Source organism: Stigmatopora nigra, chromosome 4 (genome assembly GCF_051989575.1).
Source record: "Stigmatopora nigra isolate UIUO_SnigA chromosome 4, RoL_Snig_1.1, whole genome shotgun sequence".
Lineage (NCBI taxonomy): Eukaryota > Metazoa > Chordata > Actinopteri > Syngnathiformes > Syngnathidae > Stigmatopora > Stigmatopora nigra.
The window spans coordinates 4,231,643-4,254,099 of record NC_135511.1 but is presented as its reverse complement, the minus strand read 5'-3'; the positions used below and the strand labels follow the sequence as shown (position 1 = coordinate 4,254,099).

Below are 22,457 nucleotides of genomic sequence, written 5' to 3'. Positions count from 1 at the left end.
CTTAATTGGGTGTCATTCAATACAGATACATTAAAATTGGGCAATACTTACATTTGCATTTTTTGCCAGATTCAGCATCAAATGTCATTATTATTATCATACAATCTACAAATAGTACCCTTAGCGATCAACTGGTAGCTCACGATCGACGTATTGAGCACCCCTGTGGTGTATCATCACCATACATAACTGCGGAGCTTTGACAGGGGGCCGGAAAAAGGGTAAATCTTTGAGCAAAAAGGTTTGAGCACCCCTGCCATAGACGATGTGCGGTACGGAAGATGAATGAAGTAGTTAGCTAGCTGGCAGTGGGCATGTGCACTTTAAGGGTATGCTTATACCCTCCGTGCCCTGATGAGATGTTAAAGCAGGTTTGGTAAGTAAACCGGTCCTCAAGAGACACTGTGGGTGCAGGTTTTTCTTCCAACCGATTCAGCACAGACACTTTAACCAATAAGATTTCTGCAGAAAACAAGAGGCACCTGACTGCAATCCACTGTACTGATTGTGATTGTGATTGTACTTGTATGACACCAGATTGGTAAAAAGATGCCCTCTTTATGGGATGGAATGAAAATCTGCACTCACTACAGCCATTTGTGGAATAGTTTGAGGACCCATGTGTTAAAGTTTGAGCCAGGCCAACTTGTTTGACCAAAAAGCCACAAACAGGATGCATTGATTCCCATGTAATTGCAAATAAAGACAAATGCAGTTCAGGGAGTGTATGTAGCATCATTTCTCATCTACAATCTTCTTCCAGGTGTCCCAAACCACGTTCTCTTTGGCATGCAATATTAATACTGAGCACACATTTGAGTATTTCCAATTGCAGAACTACTACTCAGTGTGGCCAACAGTCCCAGTGGATGTGTAGGATTTTTCCGTGGAGCCAAGTTTGGGAAGAGAGGACACTATGTGTTCAAACTTGTTATTTCTGTCAACAGCAACTTGTTAGGACCACCACCAAAATGCGACACTGTAGTATCATCCATATACCCACAGCCAAGGCCATAGTATAGAGAAAAAAAAGGCGATTCATTGGGGAAATATAACCTCTTAAGAACCAAACTCTTGCAAGGCATGCATATTTATTTTGTCTTTGTTATTTGTTATTCATAACGTAGTATCTGAAAAAAATGATGCCCACATCAAAAGTAGACGCCAGGCCCTTGTAGTCAAAAATTTAACATTGAAGCCATGTGATGTGCACAGATGTGGACACCAGGAGGTTAACTAACTTAAGGCCTGTGGTCAATATTTACCCATTGGCCACCATTGATAGACGTCCAATCGATTTGAACTGGGAAGGTTGACAGCACATAGTCCATTTACTGCCATTTTTCCTAGTTGAAATGGATTGCACATCTATTGCTGTCATTGGCAATCAACATGTTAATGAGTTCATTCATATTATGATTTATTACAATATTTAGTCTTTATTTATTTGTATTTTATTATAATTTATTTGAATTTTAATTTATGCATCATTTAATGATTTGTTTTTATTCATTTATTTTGATTATATTAATTTGAATTTTGACATGCTTAAATTTCTATGTATTTATTTATTTTTAATTTGTTTGTATAGTTTGATGGGCGAATAATACTTCAAATTGTTTAATATTTTGCAAGAAAACAAGTGCACCCAAATAAAAAAAAATTATATAAATGCTGAGGAAACAAATCAAATTAAATAAAGAGTGAAATGCTTACATATAGAAATATAGAAATAAAAAATAAAATAAATCCATAAATGTTGAAACTAAATTAGAAAAATATAAATCCTTAAGTAATCCAATATTCTTACACAAATCATTTCATGATTCATTTAATTTTGAAATGGCGGATCTTTGTCCGACACAAAACAGGTCACGTAAAACTCACCTGGCATTATTGTCCAGACACAGGTATTCTCTGGGGTCTGCAGCACTTGCATTGGTGGTCTTCACCCCTTTATCAATGAACAACCCAGCCTGCAAATTCAAAAGACGGTGGTGTATTTCATGGCATGATAGCAGAAGCTAATTTACTTACGGTCGTCACACAAGACCCCTGTGGGTTAAGGGCTGTATACATATACATACACACCTAATAAGATCATTAGTTTTGTATGGTTTGAATGTAGATGAATGTGGATGTTGGGCTTACGAAAACATGCTGCGTGTCAATTTTGCGGTTAAGGCAGAGTATAGTTGGACTGTTACTTCTCTCTCTCCCTCTCTGGCTCTCTCAGCCTGGACAAAGAACTCACAGTTCACCTGACGACCGCTGTCATAACACAACAGAGAGGCTTGTTCTACAGCCAGTTTGCGAGAGTGTGTGTGTGTATGTGTATGTATGTATGTGTGTGTGTGTGTGTGTATATGTGTGTGTGTATATGTGTGTGTGTATATGTGTGTGCATGTGTGTGTGTGTGTGTGTCTGTGTCTGTGTGTGTACAAAGAATAATCACGTCAGTCAACGAGGTTATATAATTCATGAAAATCTATAAAACCCAAAGGATATAAAAACATTTGAGTCAATATCACTATGAGGTGCCTGTGAGAATATTTCACTTAGAGCAATCCCTAGAACTAAGTATTTATTGTATGAAGGGCTGTCGCAATTAAATGAATAGTTGACAATTAGTCAATTAATCAAGGACTATTCTGATCTGGGATTTAGTACTTAGAAATGCTGTTTTGAAATGGATCAAAACCTTTTTACCAGCCTTTTTATAGAAAAAAAACATAGCACCTCGGCCACACAGTCCTGGGGTAGAGGGTTCGATCCTAGCTCGAGTCTCACTGTGTGAAACTTGTATGTTCTCCCTGTGTTTGCAAAGGATTTCTCCAGGTACTCCGGTATCTTCCCACATCCCAAAAACATGGAGGGTAGGCTGGTTGAACAAAATTATTTGCCCATAGTTATCAGTGTGTGCGTGTATGGTTGTCTGTCTCCTTGTGCCCTGCAATTGGTCCCCCACTGATTCAGGGTGTCCCCCGCATGGTGCCCGTAATTGGCTGTGGTAGGCTGCAACACACCCCGTGGCTCTTGTGAGGATAAGCGGTACAAAAAATGATTGAATGTAATTAGAGATTACTTGACTATCAAAAGTCGCAGATCTATTTTCAGCCTTATATATATATATACTGCAAGGAGACAATGTACAGTACATACTATACACAGCAAAAGACTGTACATGGGCTTGCAGACAATGTCAGAATAAACAGTTGTAACCATTGACGGCAATAGACATTTGATACATTTGGACTGGGAGCTGGGAATGAACGAGCGGAAATAGTTGGGACATTTATAACTGTTAGTAGCAAACAAATACGATCATTAACCGCCAGGAATTTACAATAAATCAAATTTATGGACATCCAGTTTGAACATTTTGTTTTACTTTAGAGTTATGATGATGATGTATGGTAATAATTTGGGCCCATTTATTCATGTTCATCTTATTCGTCCGTACAGCACTACCTTAAAGTTGGAGTGAACACGGTTGTTGTAGAAAATCCCAAGGGGGGTGAGTTCTGCTTTTGTCTCTGGTTCCAAGCCATGAGAGTCTCCTGTGGAGGAGCTGTGGAACACATACCATATGCCAGCATCCTGAAAGAAATAGAAAGGAAGAGACAGAAAATATATTTTTGAATTTGGCATCTATCATACTGCCGTCTAACCACAAAAATGACTGTTATAGGAAAACTGAATTGTGACAATTAAACTTCATTTTTTCATGACTCTTTTTTTCCCCCAGAGCGATCGGGGCTCTGAACTTGCACTAGCACGACACACAATCCACTCTGTGCCAAAACTTCAGAGTGTGCCATAACAACGTGCAATATCTTAGATTGTGCATTCTTTTAGAAAAATTACGTATTTATGTTTTTACTGGGAAACACACTTTGTGGAGTAGAGATGAAGCAAAACATAAACGTAATTACATGACATTTACTCACTCTGTTCATTTTTAGAGAAACTTTGCTTCAACCTACTCCATATTTACTGTACGTTTCAATAAAAAAAAATCGCCTGCCAAGAGGAAAATGAAATATCCTCTCATATGCAGAATGCACGATCCCCCATTTTATAAGCGGAAGCTCTCAACATTGGAATTACACCAAATCCAAATAAAGACTCTTAAGTCTTGTCTTATTGATAGCTTATTTTCTTCTCAGCACTACAAGGATCGTTTTCTTTACTGAGGCTTCTTGATGTCATTACCTGAGAACCACCAGCGGCGTTGCTGATAAGATTGTTGTTGGGGTTAGCGATCCAGAAGGTTGAAACCGCCCTGGAAAACAATCACAAGAGATGGCCAGACTATGAAATCAGTGCACATTCTCAAACATTCCCAAATAATCTAGTGCTCCAACATAAACCTGGACAGGAACAGCTCTGCCAAAACACACAAGTCATCGGTTCTCTCACAGTGGCCCTTCTCTGACTATGATAGGAAAACATCTAGACTAGAGAGGTGGATGTTATTTTACAGATAAAGCTGTGTCTCTCACATAGAACAGATCCATATGGTGTTTTTCAAAGTGTGTCCACACCATCATCTCTTCCCATAGCAGCCTCGTTTACACATAGCCACTATTAGGGTGAAGGTAAAAAAAAATCTCCTTCCTGCCCTTTTTCAGACTCACCATTTAAAAGCGCCATGCATCTAGACTTTTATAAGGGAGATCTTCATTTATATGTCCTACGCAACCAGGACACCTAACGTATTTTCTCACATATTGACCGCCTCCGCGTATAAGCCGTGCCCTTAAAATTGCCTTAAAATTTTTTAACCTTACGATTTCTCTCGTATAAGACGCCCCCGGTTCACAATTTCCCCCTCCATATTCGTGGTTTTAATAGGCAGTACAAATGTGTTATTTTAAAGGGAAAATCATCGCACCTAGACTAATTTAAAAAGGAAGGCATGTGAGCAGTACAACCACAACCAAGTCTCTGGGTGCAATAATAGCATGAGATACACATTACGCAGGTATCAAGACTGATATTTTAATGATCCACCGCAATTCTATTCTAGGTGACTTCAAGCACCAGGCTGTGACACTGAATTGGTGTGCCAGCCAATCGTAAGGCACAAGGAGATGGACAACCATTCACGCACACATACTCATTCTGAGGGGAAATGTATTGTGTTCAATCAGCCTTCCCTGCATGTTGTTGGAATGTAGGTGGAAATGTGGTTCAGAAAATGAATAGATGAGTGAATGAATAATCATACTAGATAGCTAACAAGTTTCGAGGCAACCATTTTACAAGGAATAAGACTTCAAAGTTATAATCCACAAAAAGGACTCAACGAGAAATACTTAAATGGTACCTTGACAAGCCTTCAGTCTGTAATAAACTACACAAGCCCGAGGGGAAAAACTCATAATTTTTGGCTGCACTGACTCTTTGACTATGAATTGGCTTACTTGCACTCTGTGCTGGGCGAAGGAGTGTAGCCCTTGTAGACTCTGTCCTTTATGCTGAGGCAGAGGGTCTCATTGCGGTCAGTGGGAAGCAGGGTACCGGGTCGCGTTAGCAGGCCTAGGTTGTGGTAGAACGTGTTCCGCTGCTCGATGCCATCCTCCAAGAAGAAGCAGTGACCTAGTGTGTCGTAGCCCACAGTGTTCTTTATCTGCTCGAGGGACAAAACCAAATTCAAACTTCAAGCAGACAAAAACTGAACACTAAAAAAGGTATTACCAATTAATCTTTTCGTATAAATATTACAGATGCACACTGCACCCATTGTTTCAGTTGTTATACCTCTATAGGGCAAGGAACTATTTTTGATCATTTGAAACTCCCTTCTTTAAGAACTTCTAAAAATCTGGCATCCACCTATGTGGATATCACATTTTCTTAGGGAAAAAGAAGAAATCAAGAAATAAACATATTTTAAAATAAAGTTGGAGTTTTTTATTATTTAAGTTAAAATGGAATAGCTGGGTTGCAATGCAATCGCTAACATAGAAGTATAATAATAAGGTAATTTTTCACAGTTAAATCCAGCTGTAGCCAGGTGGCCAGAGGAAAATTCCACAGCTTTAAGCTTCCTGTCTTTTCAGGAAGAAATTATCTACTATTACCTTGTTCAAGGTTTATATGAAGGCATTTTAGCACGTCACAAACTGTGTCTGGCTTCCTCTTTGCACAATAACAGTGATAGGAAAGCATCACAGATGCTGGTGTTGTTTCAAAAAGGGTTTACTGATTAGTGCTGTGGGAAACTGGTTGGCAATTGCCAGTTGCAGAGTGTTGACAGGAAAACTTCAGGGATGAGATAGGCATGGGGAAGTTATTTACATTGATATTATATGAACTAAAACCATTTGTCCTTTCCATTTCCTTGATGTCATTGCAATAGCCCTAATGACAAAGGGTCAAATGACATGAAGAGCCATTGACGTCAAAGCATTGTCAGCCAAATTGTCAACGGCCAAACTTGAATACAAAATGTGCTTTTAATCTGAGAATCAGCTGTACAGTATCTACATTTATGATAAAAGTTGCAGAACAACATCAGAAAGCCCCAATTTTTAAATTATTCTAGTATTTTCCCCTATCTAATTTTTTTCCTAGTTTCATACCTTTGTGGCTCCAAAAGTGCCTAGTTGGTGCTTGTTCAAAATGTAAAACTTTATACATTCAAGATAAAAGATTACAGTAAAATAACTACTCTTACTCAAAGAAATGGGTGGATTATTTGGCAGGCAGACAGCGCCACCTTCAACTCAAACAAAGACGTGTCCATTCCCTTTTTTGAAAATAAAAATCTCCAGTAGGGGTAATTAATTTTGTGAAATAAAACTTCTACAAATTGCTCCAAAATGAACAGAACGAGATCTCAAATGTCAAGAAAGTGACCCCGTAATGGCCCAAAATTGTCCAAACAGCGACTCAAAAATCACAAACAAATTGACCTGTCGGCCCTGCGGGCCAGATGTGGGCACCATGCCACAAGTTTGACAAGTGTGTAATATAGCATTTATCTTGCTAAATTTCCCCTGATATAGATTTAACACATCATTACTAACCAGCAAGCCGTTAGTGGCATGGATGGTGAGACAGCGAGAGAATGAGTGGTGAATGGAGAGTCCGTCGACATAGGTGGGTTCCCGGTAGCCTCCCTTCTGGTCCACATCGCCACATTTGTGGAAGTGTATGGGGTAGCTACTTTTCTCCCGTTGTTGACCCATGTGCTTCAGCTCCACGTAAGACAAATGCACAGAGGAGAAGTTTCCAAATATCTGACAGAGGGTTTGAGGGGAGGGGGGGAGGGGGGTTAGTTTGAGATAAAACGTTATACAAAAGTAGAACACCATGGCTTGCTTGTTATTCATTTTATAAAGACAGAAAAGCTCAAAAGGATAAACCACAAGTACGTAATAATGAAGCGCAAACAAAGTCTCCAGGGGGTCTTTGGTACGTGTCTGGACTGCATAATCTCCAGGTTCTGTTGAGGTCTTTAAGAAAACTGGGACTCAATCCATGCACAGCCTTGTTTGTCGCACATAAAGCAGAAATTCAACTCATTCCCTTTCATTGACGGCGAAGGTCATTCAATCCATAGAACGCTAAGGGCAGGGAATGATTTGATGATTCTGACATGACATTCATCTATATACCAGACATTTTTCAAACCCAGTAGGGGAACAATCAGGATGTAGGTTTCCATTCTGCAATTTTAGGACATTTAACTCAATGGCTGTCATGTACAATAAAGAGCGATACTTTTCCCAGAAGAGCTGGCAGTAAGTGATCATGTTTCAAAACCACTGACGGGGGCAAACGTCAAATTCATTTCGACTGGGAAGTCTGCCCTCCCATTTGAAATCTAATCTCATCTCATCTCATCTCATTTTCTGAACCGCTTTATCCTCATTAGAGTCGTGGGGGGTGCTGGAGCCTATCCCAGCTGACTACAGGCCATAGGCAGGGAACACCCTGAATCGGTGACCAGCCGATCGCAGGGCACAAGATTACCAACAACCATTCGCCCTCACATTTATACTCATACCTAGGGGCAATATAAAGTGTCCAATCAACCTACCGTGCACGTTTTTGGAATGTGGGAGGAAACCGGAGTACCCAGAGGAAACCCACGCAGGCGGGGAAGACATTCAAACACCACACAGTTGGACATGACCTTGGTTTGAAACCAGGATCCCAGAGTTGTGAGGCATATGTGCTAACCACTCACTCCAGCGGGTCGCCACCCCATTTGAAATATATACAGAGCAGCCACCCACTCCGGAATTTCAGGAGTTTACACGGAAATGCAGCGCAAACTCCGGACAACCTCCCTAAACACTGGAAATGCCAAAAATTGTCATTTAAAATTTTGACAAGCAACCATTTCAGAAAACTACCACATTTCCAATTTAAATGCCTACAAATTCACACCAACGCAACGGCTTGCGCCATATTGATGCAACTGCACTGTAAACTGGAAGAATTCGGTCACAAGAGTGCATTGTGAATCATCCGAGTTACAGGTTCTGATGAATGATTCGTCTTGTGCGACTTCAGCGCATATGGATTTTGCGTGAATCGCATTGACTCCCGATAAACTCCGCAAATGGGACAAGGGTACTCCTGAAAAGGAGGTTGGCAGTTCTGTGCATATAAAAACTTGGCAGCCAATAAATAAATCCATCCTCCGAGAGCCTACCTATTCAGTTTATTTATATGAATTGAGTTAAATTTTAACCAATTCCAGGATCCTCCAAACGTTGGAAATGTGTTTTTGGGAACCTAAATGCATCAGGTGAAGTCATTAGGAAGAGAAGCTGCCTCGTGTATATTTCCAGATGTAATGTTGTAAACGATATGCTAAAACTCAGAGAATAAAGATTAAAATGGCCATGGTAGAGAGTAGGACACAGTATAGAAAGACAGTAGTACTTTATGTAAAAATGTGAGCAGAAAAATAGAACATTCCCATAGTTGAATAGAGGAATAGAATCAGGCACAAACCAAAATGGTCCACACCATTGAGTTTCCCACCTTAATATGCCCTCCGTAGGTATCATGGCTGTAGAAGTGACACAGGTTGTTTCCGTAACACGAGTTTTCCATTTCCCCGTAGATGAGAATGTTCCTTGAGAGTAGGGCCACCTCAGCACGCATGTCCACGCCATCTACAATCTCGCCAACATGGTTGTAAAGAGGTTTCCCTAAACAGCACACACATGCAATCAGCAATAGAGGACTGGAGACAGAAAAAACATTATTTTGCTAATCAAGCAAATTGCCCAGGTTTAACTAATTGGGTGATGTATAAATGATGTTATGTGTTGTTAAATTATTCTGGATTTTAGCTGGAAATGTGTATTGGAAGCAAAAACTACTGAGAAAAATCTGATGACAATTATGTAAGTCACTATCTGTTTGCAAATATGCAAATGTTAATTCATTACAAATAAATCCTCTTTCATTGGCACAAATGAAATAAAATATTTACTGTAGTTTTTCCCTATATTTTAAATAAAATATAGGTGGGGCGGCCCGGCGGCTGAGTGGTTAGCACGTCAGCTTTTTGGGAGACCTGGTTTCAAATCCAGGTCGGTCCAACTGTGTGGAGTTTGCATGTTCTGCCCGGGCCTGCGTGGGTTTTCTACGGGTACTCCGGTTTCCTCCCTCATTCCAATCATATTCATTGTAGGCAGATTGGACACTCTAAATTGCACCCTAGGTATGAGTGTCAGCATGTCCCCCGCCTCTGCCCCGAAATCAGCTCCATCACCCCCCGCGACCCTAATGAGGATAAAGCGGTTCGGAAAATGAGATGAGATTAGATTTCAAATGGGAGGGCAGACTTCCCAGTCGAAATAAATTTGACATCTGCCTCCGTCAGTGGTTTTGAAACATGATCACTCACTGACATGACAAAATATAGATGAAAAAATATGTAGGAATTTTATCCATGAGAGGCTAAACAAAGGTGTAGGGCAATTCTTAGGAGGCCAACTTTTCAACCTTACTATCAAATCTCAGAAAAATACTCAATACTATAATTGCTATTATATTTTGTGAAAACAGTTAAAAGTATTTTTTTACACTATTGGGGTCATTGACAATGACTTTCCAAGTATGTGGCTCTTAGTAATTTTCTCCTGCTGCAAATTGATTAGTCGCTCGATTGTGGTAGGCCTAGCTGTCACTATTCTACCCACCCTGTCCTTTCCTATCCTCTGTCTTCCTGCCACATTGGTTAGTTTGTCCATCCCTTCCTCATATTGTAACCCCTCAGAAAAGAAGAGGAAAACAAGAAATACCAGACTACTTTGTAACTTATTCAAGGAATATTTCATGGTAAACCTATGTAGTTAAAAAAACTGGGGTGTCTACTCCATTCAATGGCAACTCCTCCTAACGTACTCAAAAGTGTTTCCCATGGAAACCAATCAAGGTAAATCACCAGTGTCAGATAACGCATTGGGTACAAGTTCGGATGTTCCAACATATTAACCAAAGTTTCAGTATTCCAAACACACTACTGTGGTTTAATTAAATATTTACTGCCAACCACAGAAATATTCTAAACTACAGACGCACGTTAAACTTGACTTACTAAAACTACATACATCTGGTAAAGAAAACCAGTGAGACAAAGAAAAAGTATTTGCGTCCATAGGGTGCTGGTTGAAAAGATAATTCAAAGCAGCTGCTTGCTTCTAAAACTATCGGAGCAGCGCTTTATCATGTCTTTCTGCAGGAAGGGAGTGTTTCTTTGGTGACAACCAATTCATGAAAAAGTGAAATGTGTGACACAGTGGAATGGGATGTGTTAGGACATCAGGGTGTGAGAAAATAAGACAAAACCCATCAAACTATTTAAAAAAAAAAAATCTAATTCCTACTATTTATAGACTTGGAGAACCAGCACATTGACTCACCCTGAATTCGGACCTGCTGACTAGTGCAATGCGGGCAGGGTAAAAGTGTAAACTCCTCTGCTTGATGCATGGAATAATCGGTGCTGGCAACGACAATTTGATCGCCAGGCTGCCAGGTTTGCTGCACCTGATCCTGCAGATTGAGCACCACTTGATCTACGGCATCTACCTGGAAGCCTGAAATAGGGAAACCTGGGAAAGGGGAATAATGACATTTTTATTACGAAATGGGATCACATTTTTCAAAGAAAAATCTCTTAAGTGAGCATTGTAGAATTGATTTGAACTATTACAAACATTTAATAATTTGAAAGGTTATGTATGTATGTATGTATATGTATATATATATATATATATATATATATATATATATATATATATATATATATATATATATATATATATATATATATATATATATATATATATATATATATATATATATATATATATATATATATATATATATATATATATGTGTGTGTGTGTATTAAACCACAAGTTATGTGTTACTTTGTTAATAGATGGCGAATTAGAAAAAAATAAAACATTTTTTCCTATCCAACACCCTGTTTTTGGTGTTCTTTCAGAGGGTTGGAACAAATTTGTTTTTAGTTCATTTCAGATATGTATATGTATATATATATATATATATATATATATATATATATATATATATATATATATATATATATATATATATATATATATATATATATATATATATATATATATATATATATATATATATATATATATATATATATATATATATATATATATATATATATATATATATATATATATATATATATATATATATATATATATATATATGTGTGTGTGTGTATTAAACCACAAGTTATGTGTTACTTTGTTAATAGATGGCGAATTAGAAAAAAATAAAACATTTTTTCCTATCCAACACCCTGTTTTTGGTGTTCTTTCAGAGGGTTGGAACAAATTTGTTTTTAGTTCATTTCAGATACTGCAAAATGTATCATCATAGAGCTTTTCCACCATAAGGCATTCCTCACCATTCTTCCACTCGCTGTAAGCTGTGACAGAGAAGTGCACACCATTGACGGTGGTGAAGTTCCCTCTTGCCAGGGCTCTACCTCCAGTGTCATGATTTTCGTGCTCCCTAACATCCTCCGAGCATGATGCGTTACCTCCCCTCACCACCGAGACCAAAGCCCAGGCCTGCCTGCAGAGACCATGGAGGAGTAGAAATAATTATTTACATTTGTAATACGTTTTGGGTAATTTTGGAATGTCCTACCTTAATGATAGGAAATTAAAAAATACATCTAGAGAGTTATTGAGGACCAGAAAAACAGACAAAAAACAGCGATCCCAATGTTATTGTTTGAGGAAAAACAGTCAATGTAGTCCAAGAATTTAAACACCTCTTGACTTTCACCTACCTTTCAAATGGCAGATAGAAAAAAGCTAAGTACAATTAAATTCAATTTTTCCAATTTTAGGTTCATTAGAAATCATATAATGTATAAGAATATATTTTGACACAAAAAATACTCATATAACACATGACTTACTGCCTAACATGTTGGTCATCAGCCTGCAAAACAACACAACAAATTTAAACAATTTGTAAGTAAGCTTTTAAAGTACAGGACAGAAAGCCAAAAGCCCACCACCACTATTAGATATGGAACTGGAACAATACTATTAAGTATGCATATACCACCTTAATCTACACCACAAAGCCCCTCCACTGCAACATTTTGTACAAAAAAATTCCAACACAACAAAAAGGGGTGGCTCTAGAGGTGACTGTGTAGTTCCCTTCAAAAAGGGTGTTTTAAGCCAAAGCACCTTATCTGTCCGCATCGCACATACCTGAAACTCAATAACAATTAACATACGTGAACTCCCGTCTCTGAACCTCTTCGCCAATCATCTTAAAGCCTGGCGGTTAGAAGAACAAAATTGCAATCACGATGCTGTCTAAAATTGTACTATGCGTGTTTGTATGTGTCCAATGCAGACCTAGGCAATTGATTCCGCAAAGGGGCGCAGTGGGTGCAGGTTTTCGTTCCAACCCATAAGAGGAAACCACCAATCTGGTATCTTAGAAGTGCAATTAGAGGATTGCAGTCAGGTGCTTCTTGTTTCAATCTAATTAGTTAAACAGTCTGGACTGGATCGGTTGGAACAAAAGCCAACACCCACAGCGGCCCTCAAGGACAGGATTGCCCAGGTCTGGTTTTGTGTATGTCATCATTTATCTTGTACATCCAGAAGGTACTAAAGATGTAAATTAGCCTTTGGCTAAAATCTTACATATGTATAAATGTTCATTAACATTAGCATGAATATGCTCATTAATATGCGCTGTCCCTTATCAAATAGTCAAACTCAAATTAATCTCAAACTCCATTCCTCATGAAAATGCTTCAAAATTAATAAGAAGTCAAAGTCAAGTCACTTAAATATACAAAGATGAAATCATCCAAGTGGAGCAGCCCAAAAAGGGTGCGGCTGCAAAAACGCTTGGGCCTCGGATTAAGGGGTTTAGTTCTTAGTTTCAAATGTCATCATTATTTTTATAATTTCCGGCATACAAAAAACTATTAAAATGTGGTGTCTGGTAGACATAATATATCAGACAAGGAGATGAACAGAAGATGCTTTAACAGGACCACCCAGGGGTCGACTATCCCAGGATTATTTTTTGGAAATATTTTGATACCATCACAGTTTTCATTTATTTATACTTCTTATCCTCACAAGAGGTGAGGGGTGCTGGAACCTAGACCAGTTAATTCTTGGGATGTGGGAGGAAACCAGAGTACCTGGCAAAAACCGAACATGCAAACTCCACACACTCCGACTCTGGGATCAAAACCTTGAGTGAGTTGTGAGGCCGACACAAAAACTACTCGACTACCAATTCCCAGTACTCAATTAAATGCAAATACATTAATTAATGATAACAAACAAAAAACACTAAAATAAACACTTAATGAAAGTTTGAAAACAATCCAATTTTTAAAAATGTAGTGGTAAAACATCTCAAAAAGTACATTGAGTGGCTACACACCAACTCGTGTCATTTGTAGATCGTCCTTGGAGTAAAAAAAGATCTTTTCAACTTGCACGCTGTGCAAGTACTGATAAAAGTACAGGAAAAAGCCCAAGGGAAAGCGTAAACGCCGCACTTTTGCTTGCAGCCTCAGCCACTGGTCGATCTTCACAGCCTTTAAACAGCCTCATTATTGCTGGGTGTGTGCGGGCAGCTAAGTGCTCTCCTGAGAGACATTAAATACACAGGGTCTGCTGATGGATAGTCCACAGTTAAAAGCAGGTACGAGTTCATTTCCAGAGCCCCAAAACCGTTTTGTTCTATTTGCAAAGCAGCCGTGTATTGCAATAGTGCATTATTTGGTTGAAATGGCTCTAAAGTCATGCAAGCAGAAAAACCTCCGTACATTTGCTGGAGCAGAATAAATTGTGTTGACATAATTGTGTCTAACATGTAGGTGTAACAGTCACATTCCCCGTTAGTTCTATGGCTTTGAAGCACTCAAGTCCAGTGAGACTTTTTCAGGAAGGAACACAGATAAAATCCATCCAATAAACAATAAAAGATTAGAAGCTTTCGCACTGGCAAGTCTTTATCAACTAACTTGAAGTGCTATGGTGTGGTTTTTCAGTGGATTTCTGTAAAAACCTCTGAGTTGGCTCGGTACCCAGAGGTGAAATGTGACACTGGAGAATCTGGCATAGCGCTGAGTTTGTCTGCCAAGCAAGGATCGAGCCAGGCTCGGATATAAATAAATCGAGTCCAGCGCTAGACCTCGCATTGGAAGAGGTATAAAAGTTTGGTAGTTTGTGTTCAATAGACAATTGGAAAACTGACCAACTTTGTCAACATATTTGTCTTTTGAAGAATCCAAAGAGAGAGACACTACACTTCCTGAATAGTCAGTGAATTTTGCACAAATCCTGGAAACTTTACGCCCATAACCTTGTTATCCGGTGTGTGCTTCCTTTCCTGACAAAGAGCAGAGATCGAGAGAAAACAGGAAAAGAAATATGGACTCGTTCAAGGTAGGATTTCAAATGGCACGGGATAAGATAGGGCATCATTCCAGACAATAAAGAATCACAGAACAAATATTATAGCTTCAATGTCTGTAGGTCTGGGCCTCATTGGGATGACGTTGGAGCCTATCCCTTTGGATTATGGATGACAGGCTAATGTGGACATATCACACAAAAGTAGCACAAGCACAGTAAGCTATGGGTGAAAAGTCAAGTTACTGGGGAGCTAAAGTAGAAGTTAAGCAGGTCTAGGAGAGCTAACTATTATCATGAAATGTGATGACAGGTTACACTGTTTTTAACGCATTAGGAGCCATTTATGGCTAAAAGACATCCAATTTGTTTCGAGTGCGACGGTAGTAGCGAATGAACAATTATTAAGTACTAATGCTTCCACTTCAAAATTGACATTTGCTAGTAAAGAACTAATTTAAATTCAAAGCAAAAAGATGAAAGGCACATAATTATACATCTTATCATTGTTAGTCTCACTATCACCTCAGGGGGTACTGTACTGAATTTTATAGTAGATTGGAATTCATTGAACCATAAGCCATTATCATTTTCTTTGTAAAATAAACCAAAAAAAGTGCAAAACACTCTTTAAATCCCATTAATATCCTGCCGGAAGCCAAACATTTTCCGCAAGCGACAGAAGAGAAAGTTCGCTTTTTAATCTGTTTAGTTTCATTGCTGCCGCAGCAAACATTTTAGTTGTGTATTTTTCAAGAAAGTCAATCACCCAAGACTCATGTTCTTCAGGACTTTCAACTTTTAATTTTAACTCATCGCACGATATAGACGAGTCTATTCACCCTACTACTTGATTGTCCACCCTTTGCCGGGTCCTTACCCTTACCTCCCCCTATATCATGGGTTTCAGCTATGAAGGGGCAGGCAGCAGGTGGTATATGTTTTTTATTCCACATTTTTAACATTGGGTGGCCCCGTGGCGTGAGTAGTTAGCACATTAGCCTCACAGCTATGGGGTCCTGGGTTCAAGTCCAGGTTGCTCCATCTGTGTGGAGTTTGCATGTTCCCCCTGGCCATGCATGGGTTTCCTCTGGGTACTCCAGTTTCCTCCCATAGTTCAGAAAACATGCATGCTAGGCTGATTGAACACTCTAAAATGCCGCTAGGTATAGGTGTGAGTGTGCATGGTTGCATGCAGGACAACGCCTAGCTGACCCACAAAACGTCCAAGTTGATTTAAATTGAATGCTTTTATTGTCATTCTACATGTATGAGATTTAAAGGCTCCCTGCCATTTTCTTTCTTTTTTTAAATGCCTCATTATATACAATTATATGCAAAATCAGACGCACTTATTTAGCCTTATTGAAAATTCCCTCATTTTAACCTACTATCCTCATTAGAGGACAGCCTCTAATTCCATTTTAACATATCAAAGAGTTTCCCATTTTTTTTGCAAATGTGATGAAAACTAAAATACTCGTACTAAACGTACATTGTTCCTTTTTGTGAGGCTGAAAATAGCCTGATTCCCCATGGTGATGCCTTCACTTGATGATTTTATTTACTTCATATTGCACAGAAACTTTTGGTTTGAAGGTAAATTCATGAAAATAAAGACATCTATCAAAATTTCTGCAGGTTTTATTAGTCATTACTTTTCATAGTGTAATGACAGAGTTGTCCTATCTTTATTGCCCAACATAACAACAAAAATACCTAAAATCTTCATTTTTTAGATGATCTTTTCTTTTATAGGTTGCATAGTTACTTTCATGATTGAATGAGGAGTACTTTATTTACTTATTGACAGAATTTTGATGTTTCAAATTTGAAAAAAAGAGGTGCTAGTTATCGTGAACCTAATCTCAACATTGAAAAATTGACAACAATCAACTATTTAGTAGTACCGCTGTACGTGTACTTGCGAAATTATTTGATTCCAGAACTTTTTTCGTACCTTAAATAATTTTGTAAGTAGGTGTACATTATATGTAAATTCTCTAATTTGTTCCACATTCCCCACACAACTACAAACTAAACCCTTTAAAATTAGTCTGTGTCCCAATGATAAAAAACAAAAATGAGGAAAACAAATTATGAGGAAATGTATTCATGTCTTAAAATAAATAAAGCATTTGAAAATGTACCCTCCGCCGCTGAAATAGTTCCCTCCGAGGCCCGTTCTACCAGGGCTGAAAGCTGACCACTTTGTAGTACATTTTAGACTTTTACGTGTGTGAGAGAAAATATGTGCTGTGTTGCAATTGTACAGTTTTTAAACACTTAGTAAGGGGAATTGCAATCATTAAAAAGGGGAGCATTTAGCCGAGGTGGACAGGTATGTAAGAGAGAATCTTGAAACATAGTTTGTGGTTGTTGCGAGCCAATCGAATTGAATGCGTTTATTGTCATTATATGAGATAGTTTCAGGGATGAAATGAGAGCCCAGTAGATTATAGACATGTTCTAAAGTGAGAATCAATGTATCCATGAAAACATTTTCAAAATAAAATAATGGATAAGGAAATGCATTTACTTTTGGGGGTATTTTGCAACTTGGATCTTTTTCATAATTCAAGTCACTCATTTGCATAGAAAAAAAATTGTAACCTGAAAACTTCATACCTACAGGCATTCATAAGTAGAGGTATGACTGTGTAGCAACAGGTGGGGATTCACATGATTAGTAAGTTTTGCGGGCCACATGAAAAAAATGTGAGGGCCGAAAAATGGACCCAGGGCAACGTGTTTGCACATATGCAACAAAGATTAGATGACGGGCCAAGAGTGAATTCTTTCGTGTTGTAAAAGGCCTCCTCACCTGTACTTGAGATCATAGACGTAGCTGCTGCCGAGCGAGTCTTCGATAGCCTTCTTGGTTTCATCCAGAAGACTTTTGACTGCGGAGTCTCCGACAGCGAGTGCCACGATGCGACCAGTCGGCAGGTTCCTAAGCAGCCGAGTGAGCCGGCGACTATCATTGCGTGACTCATGTGTGTCATAACGTTCCCTGAGCAAGACGTCACCAGTGTCCTGATCCACCACACGGAGGTTGATGCCTCTGCTGAAGTTCCGCTGGAAGTTATCGCCCCCTGTGGTCAGGCCAGAGGCAGGCACGCTTTTGGTCAACAGTGACCATGAGACCCTCTCTGTGCCATGAAGCTCCAAAGTTCCGCCGCTCATGACGCCGATAAACTTGCGTCCCAGACCGGGTACTGAAGTTATGTCCTTGCTGTCGTAGCGCCCAGTCAGGGCGATAGCAGCACGGGAACGGTAGCGACATTTTGGTGTGCCAATATATAGGGCACCACCGCTTTGAATCAGGATGTGATGTGTTCTCAAGGTTATGTTCTTAGAGCCGTCTGCTTTGTCGGCAAAGACTACACGACCTGTAAAAGGAAGGAAAGTGGACTTGGACTCGACTTTACAAAAACAATGACAGGGCGATATGGCCTAAAATAAAATGCCGAATTCAATCAAGAAAAAAAAATTCCCTCCCTACATTCTTATGAACAAAGACAGAAAAACCTAACTAAGCTGATCCCTTTGGAGCAGGGGTGGCCAAGTCCAATAGATTCAATTCATTTTGACCGGGAGGGGCAATTGAATATTCGTTCATTAAATGAGTATATAGCCACTGTCAATGAAACTGAAACATGGCCATTCACAGCCAGTCCTCCCACTTAAAATATACAGTGGATGTCCATTGTTGTCAATGGAGGTAATGAGTTGAAAATTATTTAATTTCCTCGAAAGATTATAAGAAAAAAATTAATTTCATCTCGACAGGACTTTTTGGGTCACGCTTGTAATTCAAAATGTTAATATTGTAAACGACATGATCCAAAATATTATGTGTATATGAGCGCAATTTATGGTAGTATTTATATATTTTCATTACTAAAAAGTCACTTGCACTCTAAAGGGTTAAAAAGGATAGTTTTACAAAGAAAGAAACTTTATTCTGTAACAATCTATTTAATACAATCCTCCCATTTTGAAAAAAATACAACACTACCGAAAAACTCAAAATTAATTATATTTCTTCATTGTTTGCAGAAAAAAAATACAGTTCACGTGAAACACCTAGATAAAATTTATTGCCTTTTCAAAAGAAAAAAAAACAACAAGATTTGCACATGTGACTGCTCAATATTTAGTACTTCTTGTTAGATTTCTTACCTCCCGATTGGATTTTGAGTGACCGGAAAGTCGCAGACGACTCCAGTCGAAATAGATCTCCTCTCTTGACAACAATATTTTTTTCTGGTTGGTGGCCTGGGTTCCAATTACTTAAGGACGGGTTGTGATCAGGGCAATTCTCTGCAAAAAAATTACCAACAGGGCGTCAGAAATAAGTCCCTCTAAGATACCGATCACAAAGTTGCGGCTCAGAGGCCAATTGAGTGAGGCCCATATTAATATATTAATTAATTCATTTTCTGAACTGGTGAATACCCATTACACAAGTGTATACAGTGTTCCCTCGGTTATCGCGGTTAATGGGGACCGGGACCACGCGCAATAAGTGCATTTCCGCGAAGTAAGGGTGCCCCTTCAAAAATGCTTAAAGAAACGTGTAACACGTGCACAAAAGCACCACCAAGCAAAAACATCATAGTAGTCCGGATGGAGGATCTTCTGCAGTTTTTTGCACGTAATAAACATCGTTATTGGGAGTTGTGAACATTGTTTTTTTGGGCGGTGAAGATGCGCCTGTAAACAGCCATGACATCATCAATGTGATTCCTGAACTCTCACCATGTTATTGACCATTTCTTTGGCCTTTTTTTGATGCTATTACTAATTCTTATTGAATAATTTGTTTCCACCTCTTGTAAAAGGATGTAATTTATAATTTTAACTTAATATCTTTATATTTTTCATTTTCCTGAAAAAAATCCGCGAAGCTCTGCGTCCACGATAGCTGAAGCGCGAAGTTGCGAGGGAACACTGTATTGACATTTTCCATGATGGCTGGTATTTGCTGCTTTAAAGGCTAAACAATACTTACCATCTAAAATGTCCCCACTAGTGAGACTAAGTACAAGTATGAGGCATAAGAAGAAAGCTCCCATGGATACTCCGAAGCAGAGGAGTGTGTTCTTTCTGAGCTTGAGGCTGTGAACACGCTCTCGCCTCTGGTTTTCCTCGGACAAGCTGAATGTAGCTTGTCGCTGCGGTTTGATCGGCGGTGGAGGCGGAGCTTTCACCAGTGGGGATGAGCGGACTGGAGCCACCCGACCCGGTACGTAACCCGGCGAGCGTTGGTGATTGCCTTTGGGGGGAGCCGCAAAGACCGGGAAGCGGCTCGGACCATCACTTGTCGGCATGGTCGTTACGTCTGCAGACGCCTGCTGCTATCTGAATGTGGAAAAAAAAACAGAATTGGAGGAGGAGGGCCAGACAAACAATAGTCATTCAAAACTGCATGTTTGAAAAAATGAGTCACTCAGGCGCTTAGAAAGAATTTGGAAAAGTGCAACAAAAAGAAAAAAAAAACATGGAACATTTTTGCAATAGCATAGCTTGCAAAACTTAACTTGGAATCAGGTTTGTGTGCACACTGAATGAACCCATCTGATTAAAATGTCTATTTATTAGTAGGAATACAACAGTGAATCACGTAAGGGGACCAGCAGACTAAACATGTGTACCTCAATGCTAACCCATCTGTTCCACGTCTTAAATGAACAAGAATGTTGTTCCAGTACATGCTACAGAGTTCCAGCTAAACTGCCTTCATTGTAAGGAACATCAAAATTAATTAATATAATTTTGTAAATGGCCATATGGGAGGTAAATTTACACTTTCTTTTTGTAAGGCTGAAAATAGTCTGCTTGCCAATGGTGATGATGTCTTCCATTGATTATTTTTTTATTTCCAACTTTTAGTATGAGGCAAAATATTAAAAAATTAAGAAACCTCGGGCAGCCTGGTGGCTTGAGTGGTTAGAACGTCGGCTTCACAGGTCTGGGGTCCTGGGTTAAAATCCAGTTTGTATGTTAGTGAGTTTTCTCCAGGTTCTCCGATTTCCTCCCACATTCCAAAGCCATGCATGGTAGGCTGATTGGACATTCTAAATTGGCCCTGGGTATGGGTGTGAGTGTGAATAGTTGTCTGTCTGCTTGTGCCCAGCGATCGGCTGGCCAACCGATTCAAGCTGTCCCCCGCCTCTAGCAGCTGGAATAGGCTCCAGCACCCCACGCAAGCCGAGTGAGGATGAAGCAGTTCAGAAAATGAATGAAAAGTTGAATAGATGTGTTCGTGTGCGGTCTGTTGCCTCCCCTTAGCTTCCTCTTGTTCATCTGTGTTTTAACAGGGATAGATTTTGCATGCTTGTTATTCATTTTAAGACATTAATGAATCATTTTCTTATAATTTTCTCTGATTTTTGTGTGTTTCTCACATCTTTCATACAAAATTGGGTCACTTTGACCAATTTTAAAGGGTTAAGTTGGTGGTTGTACGAGGACCCTGGAATGAATTAGAGAATTTACATATAAAGTACCCCTCTACTTACGAAACTTTCAATTTTCCAAAAAAGTTCTGGAACCAATTAATTTCGTAAGTAGAGGTATGACTGTATTGTTGTAATGCCTTGTGAGATAATTGTTATTGTGAAACTTGGATCACACATACCTAGAGCTTACCAACTCTACTCCTGAGACCTGTTTTTGTTTCCGCAGCCTCATTCATTTCCTCTGCTTCTGTTGTGAGCAGGTGTCCCTGATATATTACAAATTTTGTTCAGCCTACTTTGTGCTTTACTTTTTAGTGTTATCTAACCCGACCTGAAAGTGGAACACCCCTATCCAACTTCAAATTAGTGTCATCTGGTCCAGAAAGTTGTCATCATTCAGTGTTTACAACCACCCTTTGGACTTTGTACATTATCAACACAGACAGTTTTTTTTCCATGATGAACAATGTGGTGATATTTGTCACATGATTTCCATACTATCTGTTGTGTGTCAGTTTTGGACTTCTGTGCTTTCTTTTCCCCGTGTCTTTAATCGAATAGTTTGATTAATAAAATAGTTCAAGCAAAATCTTGGCCTGTGGAGAATAAATAACACTTTTTTTTTTAAAAGGCGAAATGAAAATATGAATAATTCTAAATAGAATATAATAAATTTTAAAAATAAACATTTTAAAAGTACCTTAAAACATTTTTTTCCAAAGAATAAAAAGGAGATCAATTAAAATTTATGTGGCTTGTGTGCTTAAAGGTGTTATGTATTATACATCTCGTGTCATCATACAGCTAACTCTTTGGCTGCCATTGACGGCAATAGACATCAAATTCATCATGACTAGGGGGGGGGGAGGGCAACTATCGAATAGTCCCCCATTCAAATGGATAGGATGTCTTCCAGTGATAATATAATTGAATTCAACTATTACTTGAACTTAATTTTTTTTTTATTTATCATTCCCAACACTCATAAATAATTCAACAATATAAGCATAAAACATTTTGAAAATAACTGCTGTCTTATAAAAAA

At 38.8% G+C, this 22,457-nt stretch overlaps 1 protein-coding gene across 2 annotated transcripts in view; it reads right to left on the bottom strand.

Moving 5' to 3' along the window:
• The window catches only part of cemip2 (cell migration inducing hyaluronidase 2), a 39,068-nt gene that overhangs the window by 12,190 nt on the left and 4,421 nt on the right, over positions 1 to 22,457 (bottom strand). The window contains exons 3-13 of one of the 2 annotated variants that reach the window (XM_077715293.1): positions 19,963 to 20,312; positions 19,131 to 19,271; positions 17,770 to 18,337; positions 11,939 to 12,108; positions 10,902 to 11,093; positions 9,010 to 9,179; positions 7,038 to 7,250; positions 5,430 to 5,635; positions 4,216 to 4,285; positions 3,472 to 3,600; positions 1,888 to 1,976 (exon numbers count right to left, since the gene is read on the bottom strand). In XM_077715293.1, the coding sequence (XP_077571419.1) occupies positions 1,888 to 1,976; positions 3,472 to 3,600; positions 4,216 to 4,285; positions 5,430 to 5,635; positions 7,038 to 7,250; positions 9,010 to 9,179; positions 10,902 to 11,093; positions 11,939 to 12,108; positions 17,770 to 18,337; positions 19,131 to 19,271; positions 19,963 to 20,281 (2,267 nt within the window). In that variant the 5' untranslated portion in view covers positions 20,282 to 20,312. Of the gene's footprint in view, positions 1 to 1,887; positions 1,977 to 3,471; positions 3,601 to 4,215; positions 4,286 to 5,429; positions 5,636 to 7,037; positions 7,251 to 9,009; positions 9,180 to 10,901; positions 11,094 to 11,938; positions 12,109 to 12,460; positions 12,484 to 12,764; positions 12,834 to 17,769; positions 18,338 to 19,130; positions 19,272 to 19,962; positions 20,313 to 22,457 lie in introns of those variants that run through there. The other variant, XM_077715294.1, reaches the window with a different exon arrangement.